The 23,824-nt window shown below is 42.5% G+C and overlaps 1 protein-coding gene across 3 annotated transcripts in view; it reads right to left on the bottom strand.

Annotated features, from left to right (window-relative positions):
• Window positions 1-23,824, bottom strand: part of jarid2a (jumonji, AT rich interactive domain 2a) — a 137,852-nt gene that overhangs the window by 28,606 nt on the left and 85,422 nt on the right. For all 3 annotated transcript variants that reach the window (XR_005034689.1, XM_036935962.1, XM_036935963.1), the window contains exon 5: window positions 10,395-10,586. Coding sequence is in view for 2 of the 3 variants with exons in the window: in XM_036935962.1 (XP_036791857.1) it covers window positions 10,395-10,586 (192 nt within the window). In the remaining variant the exon portion in view is untranslated. The remainder of the gene's footprint in view (window positions 1-10,394; window positions 10,587-23,824) is intronic.

The raw sequence follows: 23,824 nt of genomic DNA, 5'->3' as shown, positions 1-23,824 counted from the left end.
AAGAGACTGTACATTGAAGAGACTGTACATTGAAGAGACTGTATATTGAAGAGACTGTACGTTGAAGACTGTATGTTGAAGACTGTACGTTGAAGACTGTACGTTGAAGAGACTGTACATTGAAGAGACTGTATATTGAAGAGACTGTACATTGAATAGACTGTATATTGAAGAGACTGTATATTGAAGAGACTGTACATTGAAGAGACTGTACATTGAAGAGACTGTATATTGAAGAGACTGTATATTGAAGAGACTGTACGTTGAAGACTGTATGTTGAAGACTGTACGTTGAAGAGACTGTACATTGAAGAGACTGTATATTGAAGAGACTGTACATTGAATAGACTGTATATTGAAGAGACTGTATATTGAAGAGACTGTACATTGAAGAGACTGTACATTGAAGAGACTGTACATTGAAGAGACTGTACGTTGAAGAGACTGTACATCGAAGAGACTGTACGTTGAAGACTGTACGTTGAAGACTGTACGTTGAAGAGACTGTACGTTGAAGACTGTACGTTGAAGAGACTGTACGTTGAAGAGACTGTACATTGAAGAGACTGTACATTGAAGAGACTGTATATTGAAGAGACTGTACATTGAAGAGACTGTACATTGAAGAGACTGTACATTGAAGAGACTGTACATTGAAGAGACTGTATATTAAAGAGACTGTACGTTGAAGAGACTGTACGTTGAAGAGACTGTATATTGAAGAGACTGTATATTGAAGAGACTGTATATTAAAGAGACTGTATATTGAAGAGACTGTACATTGAAGAGACTGTACATTTAAAAGACTGTACATTGAAGAGACTGTACGTTGAAGAGACTGTACATTGAAGAGACTGTACATTGAAGAGACTGTACATTGAAGAGACTGTATATTGAAGAGACTGTACGTTGAAGAGACTGTACATTGAAGAGACTGTACATTGAAGAGACTGTACATTGAAGAGACTGTATATTGAAGAGACTGTACATTGAAGAGACTGTACATTTAAAAGACTGTACATTGAAGAGACTGTATATTGAAGAGACTGTACATTGAAGAGACTGTATATTGAAGAGACTGTACATTGAAGAGACTGTACATTTAAAAGACTGTACATTGAAGAGACTGTATATTGAAGAGACTGTACATTGAAGAGACTGTACGTTGAAGAGACTGTACGTTGAAGAGACTGTACATTGAAGAGACTGTACATTGAAGAGACTGTACATTGAAGAGACTGTATATTGAAGAGACTGTACATTGAAGAGACTGTACATTTAAAAGACTGTACATTGAAGAGACTGTATATTGAAGAGACTGTACATTGAAGAGACTGTATATTGAAGAGACTGTACATTGAAGAGACTGTACATTGAAGAGACTGTACATTGAAGAGACTGTACATTGAAGAGACTGTACGTTGAAGAGACTGTACGTTGAAGAGACTGTACATTGAAGACTGTACATTGAAGACTGTACATTGAAGAGACTGTATATTGAAGAGACTGTACATTGAAGAGACTGTATATTGAAGAGACTGTACATTGAAGAGACTGTACATTGAAGAGACTGTACGTTGAAGAGACTGTACATTGAAGACTGTACATTGAAGACTGTACATTGAAGAGACTGTATATTGAAGAGACTGTACATTGAAGAGACTGTATATTGAAGAGACTGTACATTGAAGAGACTGTACGTTGAAGAGACTGTACGTTGAAGAGACTGTACATTGAAGACTGTACGTTGAAGACTGTACATTGAAGAGACTGTACATTGAAGAGACTGTACATTGAAGAGACTGTACATTGAAGAGACTGTACATTGAAGAGACTGTACGTTGAAGAGACTGTACGTTGAAGAGACTGTACATTGAAGACTGTACATTGAAGACTGTACATTGAAGAGACTGTATATTGAAGAGACTGTACATTGAAGAGACTGTATATTGAAGAGACTGTACATTGAAGAGACTGTACATTGAAGAGACTGTACGTTGAAGAGACTGTACATTGAAGACTGTACATTGAAGACTGTACATTGAAGAGACTGTATATTGAAGAGACTGTACATTGAAGAGACTGTATATTGAAGAGACTGTATATTGAAGAGACTGTATATTGAAGAGACTGTATATTGAAGAGACTGTATATTGAAGAGACTGTACATTGAAGACTGTACATTGAAGAGACTGTATATTGAAGAGACTGTACATTGAATAGACTGTATATTGAAGAGACTGTATATTGAAGAGACTGTACATTGAAGAGACTGTACATTGAAGAGACTGTACGTTGAAGACTGTACATTGAAGAGACTGTATATTGAAGAGACTGTACATTGAAGACTGTACATTGAAGAGACTGTATATTGAAGAGACTGTACATTGAATAGACTGTATATTGAAGAGACTGTATATTGAAGAGACTGTATATTGAAGAGACTGTACATTGAAGAGACTGTACATTGAAGAGACTGTACGTTGAAGAGACTGTATATTGAAGAGACTGTATATTGAAGAGACTGTACATTGAAGAGACTGTACATTGAAGACTGTACATTGAAGAGACTGTACGTTGAAGAGACTGTACGTTGAAGACTGTACGTTGAAGAGACTGTACATTGAAGAGACTGTACGTTGAAGACTGTACGTTGAAGAGACTGTACGTTGAAGAGACTGTACATTGAAGAGACTGTACATTGAAGAGACTGTACATTGAAGAGACTGTACATTGAAGAGACTGTACATTGAAGAGACTGTACATTGAAGAGACTGTACATTGAAGAGACTGTACATTGAAGACTGTACATTGAAGACTGTACATTGAAGAGACTGTATATTGAAGAGACTGTACATTGAAGAGACTGTACGTTGAAGACTGTACGTTGAAGAGACTGTACGTTGAAGAGACTGTACATTGAAGAGACTGTACATTGAAGAGACTGTACGTTGAAGACTGTACATTGAAGAGACTGTACATTGAAGAGACTGTACATTGAAGAGACTGTACATTGAAGAGACTGTACATTGAAGAGACTGTACATTGAAGACTGTACATTGAAGACTGTACATTGAAGAGACTGTATATTGAAGAGACTGTACATTGAAGAGACTGTACATTGAAGAGACTGTACGTTGAAGAGACTGTACGTTGAAGAGACTGTACGTTGAAGAGACTGTACATTGAAGACTGTACATTGAAGACTGTACATTGAAGACTGTACATTGAAGAGACTGTACATTGAAGAGACTGTACATTGAAGAGACTGTATATTGAAGAGACTGTACGTTGAAGAGACTGTACATCGAAGAGACTGTATATTGAAGAGACTGTATATTGAAGAGACTGTACATTGAAGAGACTGTATATTGAAGAGACTGTACGTTGAAGAGACTGTACATTGAAGACTGTACGGTGAAGACTGTACATTGAAGAGACTGTACATTTAAGAGACTGTACATTGAAGAGACTGTACATTGAAGAGACTGTAAATTGAAGAGACTGTACATTGAAGACTGTACGGTGAAGACTGTACATTGAAGAGACTGTACATTTAAGAGACTGTACATTGAAGAGACTGTACATTGAAGAGACTGTACGTTGAAGAGACTGTACGTTGAAGAGACTGTACGTTGAAGAGACTGTACATTGAAGAGACTGTACGTTGAAGAGACTGTACATTGAAGAGACTGTACATTGAAGAGACTGTACATTGAAGAGACTGTATATTGAAGAGACTGTACGTTGAAGAGACTGTACATTGAAGAGACTGTAAATTGAAGAGACTGTACGTTGAAGAGACTGTACATCGAAGAGACTGTATATTGAAGAGACTGTATATTGAAGAGACTGTACATTGAAGAGACTGTACGTTGAAGAGACTGTACATTGAAGACTGTACATTGAAGACTGTACATTGAAGAGACTGTATATTGAAGAGACTGTACGTTGAAGACTGTACGTTGAAGACTGTACATTGAAGACTGTACATTGAAGACTGTACATTGAAGAGACTGTATATTGAAGAGACTGTACATTGAAGAGACTGTACATTGAAGAGACTGTACGTTGAAGAGACTGTACATTGAAGACTGTACATTGAAGACTGTACATTGAAGAGACTGTATATTGAAGAGACTGTACGTTGAAGACTGTACGTTGAAGACTGTACATTGAAGACTGTACATTGAAGACTGTACATTGAAGAGACTGTATATTGAAGACTGTACATTGAAGAGACTGTATATTGAAGAGACTGTATATTGAAGAGACTGTACGTTGAAGACTGTACGTTGAAGAGACTGTACATTGAAGAGACTGTACATTGAAGAGACTGTATATTGAAGAGACTGTACGTTGAAGACTGTACGTTGAAGAGACTGTACATTGAAGAGACTGTACGTTGAAGACTGTACGTTGAAGAGACTGTAAATTGAAGAGACTGTACATTGAAGAGACTGTACATTGAAGAGACTGTACATTGAAGAGACTGTATATTGAAGAGACTGTACGTTGAAGACTGTACGTTGAAGAGACTGTACATTGAAGAGACTGTACGTTGAAGACTGTACGTTGAAGAGACTGTACATTGAAGAGACTGTACATTGAAGAGACTGTACATTTAAAAGACTGTACATTGAAGAGACTGTATATTGAAGAGACTGTATATTGAAGAGACTGTACATTGAAGACTGTACATTGAAGAGACTGTACATTGAAGAGACTGTACATTGAAGACTGTACATTGAAGAGACTGTATATTGAAGAGACTGTAAATTGAAGAGACTGTACATTGAAGAGACTGTACATTGAAGAGACTGTACATTGAAGAGACTGTATATTGAAGAGACTGTATATTGAAGAGACTGTACATTGAAGAGACTGTATATTGAAGAGACTGTACGTTGAAGAGACTGTATATTGAAGAGACTGTATATTGAAGAGACTGTACATTGAAGACTGTACGTTGAAGAGACTGTACATTGAAGAGACTGTACATTGAAGAGACTGTACATTGAAGAGACTGTACATTGAAGAGACTGTATATTGAAGAGACTGTATATTGAAGAGACTGTACGTTGAAGAGACTGTACATTGAAGAGACTGTACGTTGAAGAGACTGTATATTGAAGAGACTGTACATTGAAGACTGTACGTTGAAGAGACTGTATATTGAAGAGACTGTATATTGAAGAGACTGTATATTGAAGAGACTGTATATTGAAGAGACTGTACATTGAAGAGACTGTACGTTGAAGAGACTGTACGTTGAAGAGACTGTACATAATCAAATCAGTTGAAAAGCTTTCAGTGACTCCCTGTGGTGCTCCCAGAAGTGTCGTTCTAACAAACACCTATTTGAACGGCGACCAATCCCATTTCTTTACAGCGCTCTCATTTCAACGCCACTCAATATCTCTTTGACAACAGGAACCAAATACACCAAGAACCAGCCAAGGTTATATTAACATCTCATATCCATCCCTTCAAATATCCTGCAGCTTTCAAACTACAAGTACTGTGACGATAGGCCTACTGAAAGAACGTGTCCAATGTTGGAAAGTAAGATGATAGTGAAACAGAGAAATAGTGTTTGTTGGGTCAGTTAATCAGTGAAAGCAGTGCTCTATATCTGCCTGAGGGAGCTGTATTTTACACGAAGCAGTTGGCCTCCCGCCAGTGCAGCATATTAAAGTGTCCTACTTGGCACAAGCTCTAGCTGGGAGAAGTCTCTGGTTCCCTCAACGTGTGTCGGACCAACACTCTGGCGCCGGGTAACGTTTGGCTTTCCCACAGAGCACTCTTTAGCGCGCGCGCGCGCACACACACACACACACACACACACACACACACATACACACATACACACACACACACACACACACACACACACACACACACACACACACACACACACACACACACACACACACACACACACACACACACACACACACACCCTCTGTATGCAGTACACACACACACACACACACACAAACAAATGCTCTCACACACACTCATACACACAAACAAATGCTCACACACACATCCCTCCCCTAACTCTGGCCAGGCTGATTTAAGTGTATGTCCAACATGTAGACAAGCACTCCTCCTCCTCCTCCATCCATCATAGTTGACAGAATAAACATGAGCTCAACTTTTGACCTCCACAGTAAGTTTCTCTCTCTCTCTGTAAGGTGGTGTCAGTGCTGAGCTGTGTGTGGACTGTTGACCTCCACAGTAAGTTTCTCTCTCTCTCTGTAAGGTGGTGTCAGTGCTGAGCTGTGTGTGGACTGTTGACCTCCACAGTAGGTTTCTCTCTCTCTCTGTAAGGTGGTGTCAGTGCTGAGCTATGTGTGGACTGTTGACCTCCACAGTAGGTTTCTCTCTCTCTCTGATTCCTGCTGAGTTGACTGCAGTCTCTGGTCCAACCATAGGTTCTATATGGAACTCTATATGTCCAACCATAGGTTCTATATGGAACTCTATATGTCCAACCATGGGTTCTATATGGAACTCTATATGTCCAACCATAGGTTCTATATGGAACTCTATATGTCCAACCATGGGTTCTATATGGAACTCTATATGTCCAACCATGGGTTCTATATGGAACTCTGTATGTCCAACCATGGGTTCTATATGGAACTCTATATGTCCAACCATGGGTTCTATATGGAATTCTATATGTCCAACCATGGGTTCTATATGGAACTCTATATGTCCAACCATAGGTTCTATATGGAACTCTGTATGTCCAACCATGGGTTCTATATGGAACTCTATATGTCCAACCATGGGTTCTATATGGAACTCTATATGTCCAACCATAGGTTCTATATGGAACTCTATATGTCCAACCATGGGTTCTATATGGAACTCTATATGTCCAACCATAGGTTCTATATGGAACTCTATATGTCCAACCATGGGTTCTATATGGAACTCTATATGTCCAACCATGGGTTCTATATGGAACTCTGTATGTCCAACCATGGGTTCTATATGGAACTCTATATGTCCAACCATGGGTTCTATATGGAACTCTGTATGTCCAACCATAGGTTATATATGGAACTCTATATGTCCAACCATGGGTTCTATATGGAACTCTATATGTCCAACCATGGGTTCTATATGGAACTCTATATGTCCAACCATGGGTTCTATATGGAACTCTATATGTCCAACCATGGGTTCTATATGTAACTCTGTATGTCCAACCATAGGTTCTATATGGAACTCTATATGTCCAACCATGGGTTCTATATGGAACTCTATATGTCCAACCATGGGTTCTATATGGAACTCTATATGTCCAACCATAGTTTCTATATGGAACTCTATATGTTCAACCATAGGTTCTATATGGAACTCTTTATGTATACTGTACAAACATGGCTGCTACTCTTTTAAGACCCATGGCCCTGGGTGAGAGCTGCTGCTCCTATAAGACCCATGGCCCTGGGTGAGAGCTGCTGCTCCTTTAAGACCCATGGCCCTGGATGAGAGCTGCTACTCTTTTAAGACCCATGGCCCTGGGTGAGAGCTGCTGCTCCTATAAGACCAATGACCCTGGGTGAGAGCTGCTACTCCTTTAAGACCCATGGCCCTGGGTGAGAGCTGCTGCTCCTTTAAGACCCATGGCCCTGGATGAGAGCTGCTACTCTTTTAAGACCCATGGCCCTGGGTGAGAGCTGCTGCTCCTATAAGACCAATGACCCTGGGTGAGAGCTGCTACTCCTTTAAGACCCATGGCCCTGGGTGAGAGCTGCTGCTCCTTTAAGACCCATGGCCCTGGGTGAGAGCTGCTACTCCTATAAGACCCATGGCCCTGGGTGAGAGCTGCTGTTGCTTTAAGACCCATGGCCCTGGGTGAGAGCTGCTGTTCCTTTAAGACCCATGGCCCTGGGTGAGAGCTGCTACTCCTATAAGACCCATGGCCCTGGGTGAGAGCTGCTGCTCCTATAAGACCCATGGCCCTGGGTGAGAGCTGCTGTTCCTTTAAGACCCATGGCCCTGGGTGAGAGCTGCTGCTCCTATAAGACCCATGGCCCTGGGTGAGAGCTGCTGCTCCTATAAGACCCATGGCCCTGGGTGAGAGCTGCTGCTCCTATAAGACCCATGGCCCTGGGTGAGGACTGTTTATACTTTGCTTCAGTAGAAGTGAAAAACACCTGGTGCTATGCATACAAGGTGTGTGTGTGTGTGTGTGTGTGTGTGTGTGTGTGTGTGTGTGTGTGTGTGTGTGTGTGTGTGTGTGTGTGTGTGTGTGTGTGTGTGTGTGTGTGTGTGTGTGTGTAAAGGGAGGATGATGGAGCTCTGTTTGTGGACGCGGATCATTGAGTACATGGTTTGCTTCCTAAATGGCACCCTATTCCCTATGTAGTGCACTACTTTGGGGCTGGGCCCTGGTTAAAAGTAGTGCACTATAGATTTGGGATGCTCTCCATCAACTCTTGGTGTGAGAGGAGACAGAGATGTAATTCACTAGGCTTCTTCTGATTGGTGAGGGAGAATTATACAGTATGGGCCTCTAGGCTCTGTTACTAGGTAGAGTAGAACGACGTCTGGGAAAGAGTGAGTGATGTGACTGGCTGACTGAGTTATTGTGAGCAAACCGAGCAAACGACTGACTGAGTGAGTGAGTGAGTGAGTGAGTGAGTGAGTGAGTGAGTGAGTGAGTGAATGAGTGAGTGAGTGACTGAGTGAACAAGAAGGAGAACAAAACAACATGGAGATCAGTAGTGAGTACCAAAACAACATGGTATATCAGTAGTGTGTATCAAAACAACATGGTATATCAGTAGTGTGTACCAAAACAACATGGAGATCAGTAGTGAGTACCAAAACAACATGGAGATCAGTAGTGAGTACCAAAACAACAAGGTAGATCAGTATTGAGTACCAAAACAACATGGTAGATCAGTAGTGAGTACCAAAACAACATGGAGATCAGTAGTGTGTACCAAAACAACATGGAGATCAGTAGTGTGTACCAAAACAACATGGAGATCAGTAGTGAGTACCAAAACAACATGGAGATCAGTAGTGTGTACCAAAACAACATGGAGATCAGTAGTGTGTACCAAAACAACATGGAGATCAGTAGTGAGTACCAAAACAACATGGAGATCAGTAGTGTGTACCAAAACAACATGGAGATCAGTAGTGTGTACCAAAACAACATGGAGATCAGTAGTGAGTACCAAAACAACATGGAGATCAGTAGTGTGTACCAAAACAACATGGAGATCAGTAGTGTGTACCAAAACAACATGGAGATCAGTAGTGAGTACCAAAACAACATGGAGATCAGTAGTGTGTACCAAAACAACATGGAGATCAGTAGTGTGTACCAAAACAACATGGAGATCAGTAGTGTGTACCAAAACAACATGGAGATCAGTAGTGAGTACCAAAACAACATGGAGATCAGTAGTGTGTACCAAAACAACATGGAGATCAGTAGTGTGTACCAAAACAACATGGAGATCAGTAGTGAGTACCAAAACAACATGGTAGATCAGTAGTGTGTACCAAAACAACATGGTAGATCAGTAGTGTGTACCAAAACAACATGGAGATCAGTAGTGTGTACCAAAACAACATGGTATATCAGTAGTGTGTACCAAAACAACATGGTATATCAGTAGTGTGTACCAAAACAACATGGAGATCAGTAGTGTGTACCAAAACAACATGGAGATCAGTAGTGTGTACCAAAACAACATGGAGATCAGTAGTGTGTACCAAAACAACATGGAGATCAGTAGTGAGTACCAAAACAACATGGAGATCAGTAGTGTGTACCAAAACAACATGGAGATCAGTAGTGTGTACCAAAACAACATGGAGATCAGTAGTGAGTACCAAAACAACATGGAGATCAGTAGTGTGTACCAAAACAACATGGAGATCAGTAGTGTGTACCAAAACAACATGGAGATCAGTAGTGAGTACCAAAACAACATGGTAGATCAGTAGTGTGTACCAAAACAACATGGTATATCAGTAGTGTGTACCAAAACAACATGGTAGATCAGTAGTGAGTACCAAAACAACATGGTAGATCAGTAGTGAGTACCAAAACAACATGGAGATCAGTAGTGTGTACCAAAACAACATGGTATATCAGTAGTGAGTACCAAAACAACATGGTATATCAGTAGTGTGTACCAAAACAACATGGTAGATCAGTAGTGAGTACCAAAACAACATGGTAGATCAGTAGTGTGTACCAAAACAACATGGTAGATCAGTAGTGTGTACCAAAACAACATGGTAGATCAGTAGTGAGTACCAAAACAACATGGAGATCAGTAGTGAGTACCAAAACAACATGGTAGATCAGTAGTGTGTACCAAAACAACATGGTAGATCAGTAGTACCATGTCCATTGGAGACCTTCTTCCCCGGCGTTGTTTTGTTTTTCCGCTGTGAGGACGGACAGGAAGTTGAGTTGTGGCTGTGAGCTGACATCCTGTCGTCACACTCCTCCTCTTCATCATCTTCGTCCTCCAGATCCACATCATCCTGGGCACTCCCAAAGTATGCCATGTTGCCTGGCAACGCAGCCGAGCCTGAGAGGGAGGATGGGAGGGAGGAGAGTAGAGAGGGGGAGCACAGACAGAGGGATGGGCATGGAGGAAGAGAGGGACAGAGAGAGGGATGGGCATGGAGGAAGAGAGGGACAGAGAGAGGGATGGGCATGGAGGAAGAGGGGGACAGAGAGAGGGATGGGCATGGAGGAAGAGAGGGACAGAGAGAGGGATGGGCATGGAGGAAGAGAGGGACAGACAGAGGGATGGGCATGGAGGAAGAGAGGGACAGACAGAGGGATGGGCATGGAGGAAGAGAGGGACAGAGAGAGGGATGGGCATGGAGGAAGAGAGGGACAGAGAGAGGGATGGGCATGGAGGAAGAGAGGGACAGAGAGAGGGATGGGCATGGAGGAAGAGAGGGACAGACAGAGGGATGGGCATGGAGGAAGAGAGGGACAGAGAGAGGGAAACAGATGCCTTTAGAAAGGAGTCTGCAGCACACAACTGAGCCGATATTACCACTAGCAACAAGAACATAGCACCAAGAACATAGCACATAGCAACTAGCCGTAGCAACAAGAACATTCATTTATTGCAACTCAAACACATTTTGACGTAGAGATACTCAACACAATGATGTAGAGCTCTTATTGCAGTATGACTTGGTTTGAGGCCCTTGTTGGCATGGAAAATGCCAGATGTGCTTCAATCTTCCTCTGACCAGGAAATCAGCTCTCATTTTCTGTTTATTTTCCAATTCTACACGCTGAATCAGCATGGTTGGTCGACACCCAGCAGGTGATCACATGGCCACACCGACACGGTGTGTTTAGTTCTTTACTCATCTCCATCTATACTACCCACCTCCCTCCTCATCTCCATCTATACTACCCACCTCCCTCCTCATCTCCATCTATACTACCCACCTCCCTCCTCATCTCCATCTCCATCCATACTACCCACCTCCCTCCTCATCTCCATTTATACTACCCACCTCCCTCCTCATCTCCATCTATACTACCCACCTCCCTCCTCATCTCCATCTACACTACCCACCTCCCTCCTCATCTCCATCTATACTACCCACCTCCCTCCTCATCTCCATCCATACTACCCACCTCCCTCCTCATCTCCATCTATACTACCCACCTCCCTCCTCCTCCATCCACACTACCCACCTCCCTCCTCATCTCCATCCATACTACCCACCTCCCTCCTCATCTCCATCCATACTACCCACCTCCCTCCTCATCTCCATCTATACTACCCACCTCCCTCCTCATCTCCATCTATACTACCCACCTCCCTCCTCATCTCCATCCATACTACCCACCTCCCTCCTCATCTCCATCTATACTACCCTCCTCATCTCCATCTATACTACCCACCTCCCTCCATCTATACTACCCACCTCCCTCCTCATCTCCATCTATACTACCCACCTCCCTCCTCATCACCATCTATACTACCCACCTCCCTCCTCATCTCCATCTATACTACCCACCTCCCTCCTCATCTCCATCTATACTACCCACCTCCCTCCTCATCTCCATCTATACTACCCACCTCCCTCCTCATCTCCATCTCCATCCATACTACCCACCTCCCTCCTCATCTCCATCTATACTACCCACCTCCCTCCTTTGTAATATGGTACTGAACTGACCCTGTATATAGTATGTTTACCCCTCTACATATCTACCTCTATCACTCCAGTATCCCTGTACATTGTTAATATGGTACTGAACTGACCCTGTATATAGTATGTTTACCCCTCTACATATCTACCTCCATCACTCCAGTGTCCCTGTACATTGTTAATATGGTACTGAACTGACCCTGTATATAGTATGTTTACCCCTCTACATATCTACCACTATCACTCCAGTGTCCCTGTACATTGTTAATATGGTAATGAACTGACCCTGTTTACAGCTTCTTACTTTCTCCTGTTCTTTTTATTTCTTATTTTTATATCTCCTGTGTTTTTGTTCTACCTTGTTATTTTTAGTACCACATTGATATTGATTACTGCATTGTTGGGTTTAGAGTTTGTTAAAAAAGGCATTTCACTGTATTTGTGCACGTGACATTAAAACACATCTGGACACACCACATGTCTATAGGACACCCTGTATTAACAGCCCCTGGGCCATGACACTAACCAACCAACCCTGGAGGCATCAGCTGAACCTAATGACAGGAAACATCCCAAATGGCACCCTATTCCCTACATAGTGCACTACTTTTGATCAAGACCCATATGGCTCTGATCAAAAAGTATCCACTTCAGTCTGTACGTGCCCTAGTCACAAGTAGTGCACTATGTAGGGAATAGGGTACAATTTGGGACGAAGACAGCTCCCTCCGTCCCCCCGACCTCCCTCTAGTCCACCATGACGATGATCCTCACTGAGAGGAGACCCCAGGCTACTGCCCTCCTCACAATGGAGAGCCTGTTCAGCCTACTCAGCCCTCATCTCGGCCCAAGGGCAAATGAATGGCCATTTATCCTCTCTGAAGGTCAGCGGGTCCATGGCACTGCATGCCTGCCGCCTGGGCTGCCATGTGATCGTGCATTGGGGAGATAGTATGCAGAGTTGCATGGTGGGCTAGTAATTGATTGCAGTTAGGCTTTGCATTGGGGCTGGTGTGAATGTGTACGGGCATTGAGGAAAGATTCCATTGAGTTGCATGGGCTAGACCAAGATAATCGATCAGAAAAGCAATCATGATAATATAGTTGCATGGACAAGATAATCGATCAGAAAGGCAATCATGATAATATAGTTGCATGGGAGAGAAAAACGCTGAGCTTTAATGCCAGTGTGCATTTGTACTGCTTTCCATAATGCTACATGTTGAAGTATGACACTTGACATAAGACTAGTCTGAGCAGCAGGTGGGCAGGTCTTTGCTGTTCCTGGTGGTATGTGAGCTGGTTGGTAATGTGGTGTACTGTGAGTGTGAGCTGGTTGGTAATGTAGTGTACTGTGAGCTGGTTGGTATTGTAGTGTACTGTGAGCTGGTTGGTATTATAGTGTACTGTGAGTGTGAGCTGATTGGTATTATAGTGTACTGTGAGTGTGAGCTGGTTGGTATTGTAGTGTACTGTGACTGTGAGCTGGTTGGTATTGTAATGTACTGTGAGCTGGTTGGTATTGTAGTGTACTGTGAGCTGGTTGGTATTGTAGTATACTGTGAGTGTGAGCTGGTTGGTATTGTAGTGTACTGTGAGTGTGAGATGGTTGGTATTGTAGTAGACTGTGAGTGTGAGCTAGTTGGTATTGTAGTGTACTGTGAGCTGGTTGGTATTGTAGTGTACTGTGAGCTGGTTGGTATTGTAGTGTACTGTGAGCTGGTTGGTATTGTAGTGTACTGTGAGCTGGTTGGTATTGTAGTGTACTGTGAGCTGGTTGGTATTGTAGTGTACTGTAAGCTGGTTGGTAATGTAGTGTACTGTGAGCTGGTTGGTATTGTAGTGTACTGTAAGCTGGTTGGTAATGTAGTGTACTGTGAGTGTGAGCTGGTTGGTATTGTAGTGTACTGTGAGTGTGAGCTGGTTGGAAATGTAGTATACTGTGAGCTGGTTGGTACTGTAGTGTACTCTGAGCTGGTTGGTATTGTAGTGTACTGTGAGCTGGTTGGTATTGTAATGTACTGTGAGATGGTTGGTATTGTAGTGTACTGTGAGTGTGAGCTGGTTGGTATTGTAGTGTACTGTGACTGTGAGCTGGTTTGTATTGTAGTGTACTTTGAGCTGGTTGGTATTGTAGTGTACTGTGAGTGTGGGCTGGTTGGTGTTGTAGCATACTGTGAGTGTGAGCTGGTTGGTATTGTAGTGTACTGTGACTGTGAGATGGTTTGTATTGTAGTGTACTGTGAGCTGGTTGGTATTGTAGTGTACTGTGAGCTGGTTGGTATTGTAGTGTACTGTGAGTGTGAGCTGGTTGGTATTGTAGTGTACTGTGACTGTGAGCTGGTTTGTATTGTAGTGTACTGTGAGCTGGTTGGTATTGTAGTGTACTGTGAGCTGTGAGCTGGTTGGTATTGTAGTGTACTGTGACTGTGAGCTGGTTTGTATTGTAGTGTACTGTGAGCTGGTTGGTATTGTAGTGTACTGTGAGCTGGTTGGTATTATAGTATACTGTGACTGTGAGCTGGTTTGTATTGTAGTGTACTGTGAGCTGGTTGGTATTGTAATATACTGTGAGCTGGTTGGTATTGTAGTGTACTGTGAGCTGGTTGGTATTATAGTATACTGTGAGTGTGAGCTGGTTTGTATTGTAGTGTACTGTGAGCTGGTTGGTATTGTAGTGTACTGTGAGTGAGGTGGTTGGTATTGTAGTGTACTGTGAGCTGGTTGGTATTGTAGTGTACTGTGACTGTGAGCTGGTTGGTACTGTAGTGTACTGTGAGTGAGGTGGTTGGTATTGTAGTGTACTGTGAGCTGGTTGGTATTGTAGTGTACTGTGACTGTGAGCTGGTTTGTATTGTAATGTAATGTGAGCTGGTTGGTATTGTAGTGTACTGTGAGTGAGGTGGTTGGTATTGTAGTGTACTGTGAGCTGGTTGGTATTGTAGTGTACTGTGACTGTGAGCTGGTTTGTATTGTAATGTACTGTGAGCTGGTTGGTATTGTAGTGTACTGTGAGTGAGGTGGTTGGTATTGTAGTGTACTGTGAGCTGGTTGGTATTGTAGTGTACTGTGACTGTGAGCTGGTTGGTACTGTAGTGTACTGTGAGTGAGGTGGTTGGTATTGTAGTGTACTGTGAGCTGGTTGGTAATGTAGTGTACTGTGAGCTGGTTGGTATTGTAGTGTACTGTAAGCTGGTTGGTAATGTAGTGTACTGTGAGTGTGAGCTGGTTGGTATTGTAGTGTACTGTGAGTGTGAGCTGGTTGGAAATGTAGTATACTGTGAGCTGGTTGGTACTGTAGTGTACTCTGAGCTGGTTGGTATTGTAGTGTACTGTGAGCTGGTTGGTATTGTAATGTACTGTGAGATGGTTGGTATTGTAGTGTACTGTGAGTGTGAGCTGGTTGGTATTGTAGTGTACTGTGACTGTGAGCTGGTTTGTATTGTAGTGTACTTTGAGCTGGTTGGTATTGTAGTGTACTGTGAGTGTGGGCTGGTTGGTGTTGTAGCATACTGTGAGTGTGAGCTGGTTGGTATTGTAGTGTACTGTGACTGTGAGATGGTTTGTATTGTAGTGTACTGTGAGCTGGTTGGTATTGTAGTGTACTGTGAGCTGGTTGGTATTGTAGTGTACTGTGAGTGTGAGCTGGTTGGTATTGTAGTGTACTGTGACTGTGAGCTGGTTTGTATTGTAGTGTACTGTGAGCTGGTTGGTATTGTAGTGTACTGTGAGCTGTGAGCTGGTTGGTATTGTAGTGTACTGTGACTGTGAGCTGGTTTGTATTGTAGTGTACTGTGAGCTGGTTGGTATTGTAGTGTACTGTGAGCTGGTTGGTATTATAGTATACTGTGACTGTGAGCTGGTTTGTATTGTAGTGTACTGTGAGCTGGTTGGTATTGTAATATACTGTGAGCTGGTTGGTATTGTAGTGTACTGTGAGCTGGTTGGTATTATAGTATACTGTGAGTGTGAGCTGGTTTGTATTGTAGTGTACTGTGAGCTGGTTGGTATTGTAGTGTACTGTGAGTGAGGTGGTTGGTATTGTAGTGTACTGTGAGCTGGTTGGTATTGTAGTGTACTGTGACTGTGAGCTGGTTGGTACTGTAGTGTACTGTGAGTGAGGTGGTTGGTATTGTAGTGTACTGTGAGCTGGTTGGTATTGTAGTGTACTGTGACTGTGAGCTGGTTTGTATTGTAATGTAATGTGAGCTGGTTGGTATTGTAGTGTACTGTGAGTGAGGTGGTTGGTATTGTAGTGTACTGTGAGCTGGTTGGTATTGTAGTGTACTGTGACTGTGAGCTGGTTTGTATTGTAATGTACTGTGAGCTGGTTGGTATTGTAGTGTACTGTGAGTGAGGTGGTTGGTATTGTAGTGTACTGTGAGCTGGTTGGTATTGTAGTGTACTGTGACTGTGAGCTGGTTGGTACTGTAGTGTACTGTGAGTGAGGTGGTTGGTATTGTAGTGTACTGTGAGCTGGTTGGTATTGTAGTGTACTGTGACTGTGAGCTGGTTTGTATTGTAATGTAATGTGAGCTGGTTGGTATTGTAGTGTACTGTGAGTGAGGTGGTTGGTATTGTAGTGTACTGTGAGCTGGTTGGTATTGTAGTGTACTGTGAGTGAGGTGGTTGGTATTGTAGTGTACTGTGAGCTGGTTGGTATTGTAGTGTACTGTGACTGTGAGCTGGTTTGTATTGTAATGTACTGTGAGCTGGTTGGTATTGTAGTGTACTGTGAGTGAGGTGGTTGGTATTGTAGTGTACTGTGAGCTGGTTGGTATTGTAGTGTACTGTGACTGTGAGCTGGTTGGTACTGTAGTGTACTGTGAGTGAGGTGGTTGGTATTGTAGTGTACTGTGAGCTGGTTGGTATTGTAGTGTACTGTGACTGTGAGCTGGTTTGTATTGTAATGTAATGTGAGCTGGTTGGTATTGTAGTGTACTGTGAGTGAGGTGGTTGGTATTGTAGTGTACTGTGAGCTGGTTGGTATTGTAGTGTACTGTGACTGTGAGCTGGTTTGTATTGTAATGTACTGTGAGCTGGTTGGTATTGTAGTGTACTGTGAGCTGGTTGGTATTGTAGTGTACTGTGAGCTGGTTGGTATTGTAGTGTACTGTGAGCTGTGAGCTGGTTGGTACTGTAGTGTACTGTGAGCTGGTTGGTATTGTAGTGTACTGTGAGCTGGTTGGTATTATAGTGTACTGTGAGCTGGTTGGTACTTTAGTGTAATGTGAGCTGGTTGGTATTGTAGTGTACTGTGAGCTGGTTGGTATTGTAGTATACTGTGAGCTGGTTGGTATTATAGTGTACTGTGAGCTGGTTGGTATTGTAGTGTACTGTGAGTGTGAGCTGGTGGGTACTGTAGTGTACTGTGAGTGTCAGCTGGTTGGTACTGTAGTGTACTGTGAGCTGGTTGGTACTGTAGTGTACTGTGAGCTGGTTGGTATTGTAGTGTACTGTGAGCTGGTTGGTACTTTAGTGTACTGTGAGCTGGTTGGTACTGTAGTGTACTGTGAGCTGGTTGGTACTGTAGTGTACTGTGAGCTGGTTGGTACTGTAGTGTACTGTGAGCTGGTTGGTATTGTAGTGTACTGTGAGCTGGTTGGTACTGTAGTGTACTGTGAGCTGGTTGGTACTGTAGTGTACTGTGAGCTGGTTGGTATTATAGTGTACTGTGAGCTGGTTGGTATTGTAGTGTACTGTGAGCTGGTTGGTATTGTAGTGTACTGTGAGCTTGTTGGTACTGTAGTTTACTGTGAGCTGGTTGGTAGTGTAGTGTACTGTGAGCTGGTTGGTACTGTAGTGTAACGTTGTGTGGGCCACTGACTGTAAGTGATTTATTAGCCGGTTGACTGGGTTCTCCGTCTCCCTGCCACAGGAAAGGCTAATATATTCTACAGGCCTTTAGGCTATAGGCTTACTCTGTCTACGTCCCAAATGGGACACGTCCTTTATAGTGCACTACTTTTGAACAGGACCCATAAGGCTCTGGTGAAAAGTAGTGCACCACATAGGGAATAGGGTGCCATTTGGGATGCCACTATGGAAAAGATTTAGTTAAAATAGAGGCAAGGATAGAAACAGCTGCTAATAAAGTTGGTGGTTTTCTTCCCTTTTCCTCTATAATAAATGAGGATATAGTGTTACAGGAAACACATTAGTACTCCTTTAATGCAAATGAAGACACATTATTTACCAACGGTAAAGTACAGCAGGACTCATTCATTCACTTCCTGGTCTACAACGGTGGTGTGTTACATGTACCTGGTCTACAATAGTGTTTCGCTATAGATGTAACTAACCTTGGTGGTGCCCTGAGGAGTGTCTTGAAGTTAAATGTAGAGTAAACTAGTGTTAGATTCAGATGGACCAAAAGGGCAGAATGGAAAATGTGACCTAGGTAAGGGATCTTTAGTCATTTTCTGTGTTCATTTCCTGATGATTGTACATGTTGAATCACCGCCGTTTGTCGACACCCAGCAGGTGATGTGCAGTGCAGAGCTGTCATTCGTTCTAGTCCTTAACTGCTCTGTGGAAGAGCTTTGGTTTTCTTGTCAACAGAGGCTTAACAACCCAGCAGGGGTCTATAACATAACGGGTTTGTCAATCAGTCAGTCAGCCAGCCAGCCAGCTAGCCATTCAGTCCGCCAGCCAGTCAGCCAGCCAGTCTGTCTCCCAGTCAGCTAGCCAGTCAGCCATTCAGCCAGTTTGTCTCCCAGTCAGTCAGCCAGTCTGTCTCCCAGTCAGCCATTCAGTTCACCAGTCCGCATGGTCAGCCAGACAGCCAGCCAGTCAGTCAGTCAGGTACACTAATTCACCAGGGCTCAGCGGGAGACAGGCTGAAGAGAAAGGCTGATTTGTTTACAGCAGCAGTCTGTTTGTCAGTCTGTCTCAGGAGAGCTCCTCTAACAGGCCTGCTGTTTCCTGGCTGCCTAGAGATCTGATAACAGGCCTGCTGTCTCCATGAATACACAGCAGGGTTTGTTACACAGTGTACTGTTACTATACAAGTGTGAAGATGCTCTTTCTGCACAAGAGAGATTTGCTTATTTGCTCATGGTGGCGCAATGCGCAGGATGACAGGATGCCATAGCTCTCTGTTGTTCATGACAGCTAGTATAATAGGTCAATAAATAAAGAGACATGGATTATTTTCTTCCTCACAACAATGATGTGAAAGTAGAGTACACTGGGGGATAAATCATATATATTTCCTACATCCTGTCACGCCCTGACCATAGAGAGCTGTTTATTATCTATGTTGGTTGGGTCGGGGTGTGATTTAGGGTGGGTTATCTAGGGGAATTGTATATCTATGTTGGCCTGCTATGATTGGGATCAGAGGCAGCTGTTAATCGTTGTCTCTGGTTGGGGATCATATTTAGGTAGCCATTTCCCCCATTGTATTTGTGGGATCTTGACTATGTTTATGTGTAGTTGCTTTCTGCGCTGCATGTAGCTTCACGTTTTGTTTATTGGCTTGATTGTTTTTTGTGCTTTAAGTTTCTCTTCTAAATAAAAGGATGGAAACACACCACGCTGCATCTTGGTCCACTCATTTCAACGACCGTGACACATCCGGCCTGTGACGGGGAGTCCCACAGGGTGGCGCACAGCATCGTCCGGGTTTGGCCGGTGTAGGACGTCATTGTAAATAATCATTTGTTCTTAACTGACTTGCCTAGTTCAATAAAGGTTCAATAAAGGTTCAATAAAGGTTCAATAAAGGTTCAATTTAAAAAATACAGAGAATACAGAGTTCTGTTGTCTTCAGGATTCTACTGTCATTTATGTTCTCCTACAGTCAGTTTGTACACATCACAATACCTCAGGCCTGGATTATGTTCAGTGTTATTTGGTAGATGACTTAGTGAAAATCACTACACAATACTGGATTATGTTCAGTGTTATTTGGTAGATGACTTAGTGAAAATCACTACACAATACTGGATTATGTTCAGTGTTATTTGGTAGATGACTTAGTGAAAATCACTACACAATACTGGATTATGTTCAGTGTTATTTGGTAGATGATTTAGTGAAAATCACTACACAATACTGGACATGCAGCCTATGCATTTGACTGACTGTATTCGATTGAACATCTATCAAATGGAGATTAATTCATATTCTGACTTGACACGCTCAACATTTAAATGCGTGTTCTTGGATTTTATGCAGCTTTCCAAGTTAAATAGATGTAAATAAAGGAGCTTTCATCGTGTTGGAAATAATTGACTACTTTTCCCAGCTAGACTTTTAGACTGATATCCAATGAGCATATGAAGTCATGTCTGTGTGAAAGATCAGTTGGTCGGTTGGAAAGCACTGCTTTAAAACACAACGACTACATCCCAAATGGCACCCTATTCCCTATATAGTGCACTAGTCAGAAGTAGTATATAGGGAATAAGGACGCAAACAACAGCTAGTGCTGCTGCTGTTGTTCCATTGACACCACTACTATACTGTTCCATTGACACCACTACTATAGTGTTCCATTGACACCACTACTATACTGTTCCATTGACACCACTACTATACTGTTCCATTGACACCACTACTATAGTGTTCCATTGACACTCCACCACTATACTGTTCCATTGACACCACTGCTATACTGTTCCATTGTCACCACTACTATACTGTTCCATTGACACTCCACTACTATACTGTTCCATTGACACTCCACTACTATACTGTTCCATTGACACCACTACTATACTGTTCCATTGACACTCCACTACTATACTGTTCCATTGACACTCCACTGCTATACTGTTCCATTGACACTCCACTACTATACTGTTCCATTGACACTCCACTGCTATACTGTTCCATTGACACCACTACTATAGTGTTCCATTGACACTCCACCACTATACTGTTCCATTGACACCACTGCTATACTGTTCCATTGTCACTCCACTGCTATACTGTTCCATTGACACCACTACTATACTGTTCCATTAACACCACTACTATACTGTTCCATTGACACTCCACTACTATACTGTTCCATTGACACTCCACTACTATACTGTTCCATTGACACCACTACTATACTGTTCCATTGACACCCCTACTATACTGTTCCATTGACTCTCCACTACTGTACTGTTCCATTGACACTCCACTACTATACTGTTCCATTGACACTCCACTACTATACTGTTCCATTGACACCACTACTATACTGTTCCATTGACACCACTACTATACTGTTCCATTGACACTCCACTACTATACTGTTCCATTGACACTCCACTACTATACTGTTCCATGGACACCACTACTATACTGTTCCATTGACACCACGACTATACTGTTCCATTGACACCACTACTATACTGTTCCATTGACACCACTAATATACTGTTCCATTGACACCACTACTATACTGTTCCATTGACACCACTACTATACTGTTCCATTGACACCACTACTATACTGTTCCATTGACACTCCACTACTATACTGTTCCATTGACACCACTACTATACTGTTCCATTGACACCCCTACTATACTGTTCCATTGACTCTCCACTACTGTACTGTTCCATTGACACTCCACTACTATACTGTTCCATTGACACTCCACTACTATACTGTTCCATTGACACCACTACTATACTGTTCCATTGACACCACTACTATACTGTTCCATTGACACTCCACTACTATACTGTTCCATTGACACCACTACTATACTGTTCCATTGACACCACTACTATACTGTTCCATTAACACCACTAATATACTGTTCCATTGACACTCCACTACTATACTGTTCCATTGACACCACTGCTATACTGTTCCATTGACACTCCACTACTATACTGTTCCATTAACACCACTAATATACTGTTCCATTGACACCACTACTATACTGTTCCATTGTCACTCCACTGCTATACTGTTCCATTGACACCACTACTATACTGTTCCATTGACACCACTACTATACTGTTCTTTTGACACCACTACTATACTGTTCTATTGACACCACTACTATACTGTTCCATTGACACCACTACTATACTGTTCCATTAACACCACTAATATACTGTTCCATTGACACTCCACTACTATACTGTTCCATTGACACCACTACTATACAGTTCCATTGACACTCCACCACTATCCTGTTCCATTGACACCACTATAATACTGTTCCATTGACACTCCACTACTATACTGTTCTATTGACACCACTACTATACTGTACCATTGACACCACTACAATACTGTTCCATTGACACCACTACTATACTGTTCCATTGACACCACTACAATACTGTTCCATTGACACTCCACCACTATACTGTTCCATTGACACCACTGCTATACTGTTCCATTGACACCACTGCTATACTGTTCCATTGACACCACTACTATACTGTTCCATTGACACCACTACTATACTGTTCCATTGACACCACTACTATACTGTTCTATTGACACCACGACTATACTGTTCCATTAACACCACTAATATACTGTTCCATTGACACTCCACTACTATACTGTTCCATTGACACCACTACTATACAGTTCCATTGACACTCCACCACTATCCTGTTCCATTGACACCACTATAATACTGTTCCATTGACACTCCACTACTATACTGTTCTATTGACACCACTACTATACTGTTCCATTGACACCACTACAATACTGTTCCATTGACACCACTACTATACTGTTCCATTGACACCACTACAATACTGTTCCATTGACACTCCACCACTATACTGTTCCATTGACGCCACTGCTATACTGTTCCATTGACACCACTGCTATACTGTTCCATTGACACCACTACTATACTGTTTCATTGACACCACTACTATACTGTTCCATTGACACCACTACTATACTGTTCCATTGACACTCCACTACTATACTGTTCCATTGACACTCCACTACTATACTGTTCCATGGACACCACTACTATACTGTTCCATTGACACCACGACTATACTGTTCCATTGACACCACTACTATAGTGTTCCATTGACACTCCACCACTATACTGTTCCATTGACACCACTGCTATACTGTTCCATTGTCACCACTACTATACTGTTCCATTGACACTCCACTACTATACTGTTCCATTGACACTCCACTACTATACTGTTCCATTGACACCACTACTATACTGTTCCATTGACACTCCACTACTATACTGTTCCATTGACACTCCACTGCTATACTGTTCCATTGACACTCCACTACTATACTGTTCCATTGACACTCCACTGCTATACTGTTCCATTGACACCACTACTATAGTGTTCCATTGACACTCCACCACTATACTGTTCCATTGACACCACTGCTATACTGTTCCATTGTCACTCCACTGCTATACTGTTCCATTGACACCACTACTATACTGTTCCATTAACACCACTACTATACTGTTCCATTGACACTCCACTACTATACTGTTCCATTGACACTCCACTACTATACTGTTCCATTGACACCACTACTATACTGTTCCATTGACACCCCTACTATACTGTTCCATTGACTCTCCACTACTGTACTGTTCCATTGACACTCCACTACTATACTGTTCCATTGACACTCCACTACTATACTGTTCCATTGACACCACTACTAT

This window comes from Oncorhynchus mykiss, chromosome 2, assembly GCF_013265735.2.
Source record: "Oncorhynchus mykiss isolate Arlee chromosome 2, USDA_OmykA_1.1, whole genome shotgun sequence".
In the NCBI taxonomy this organism is placed as follows: Eukaryota; Metazoa; Chordata; class Actinopteri; order Salmoniformes; family Salmonidae; genus Oncorhynchus; species Oncorhynchus mykiss.
This window is presented reverse-complemented; position numbering and strand designations above follow the sequence as displayed.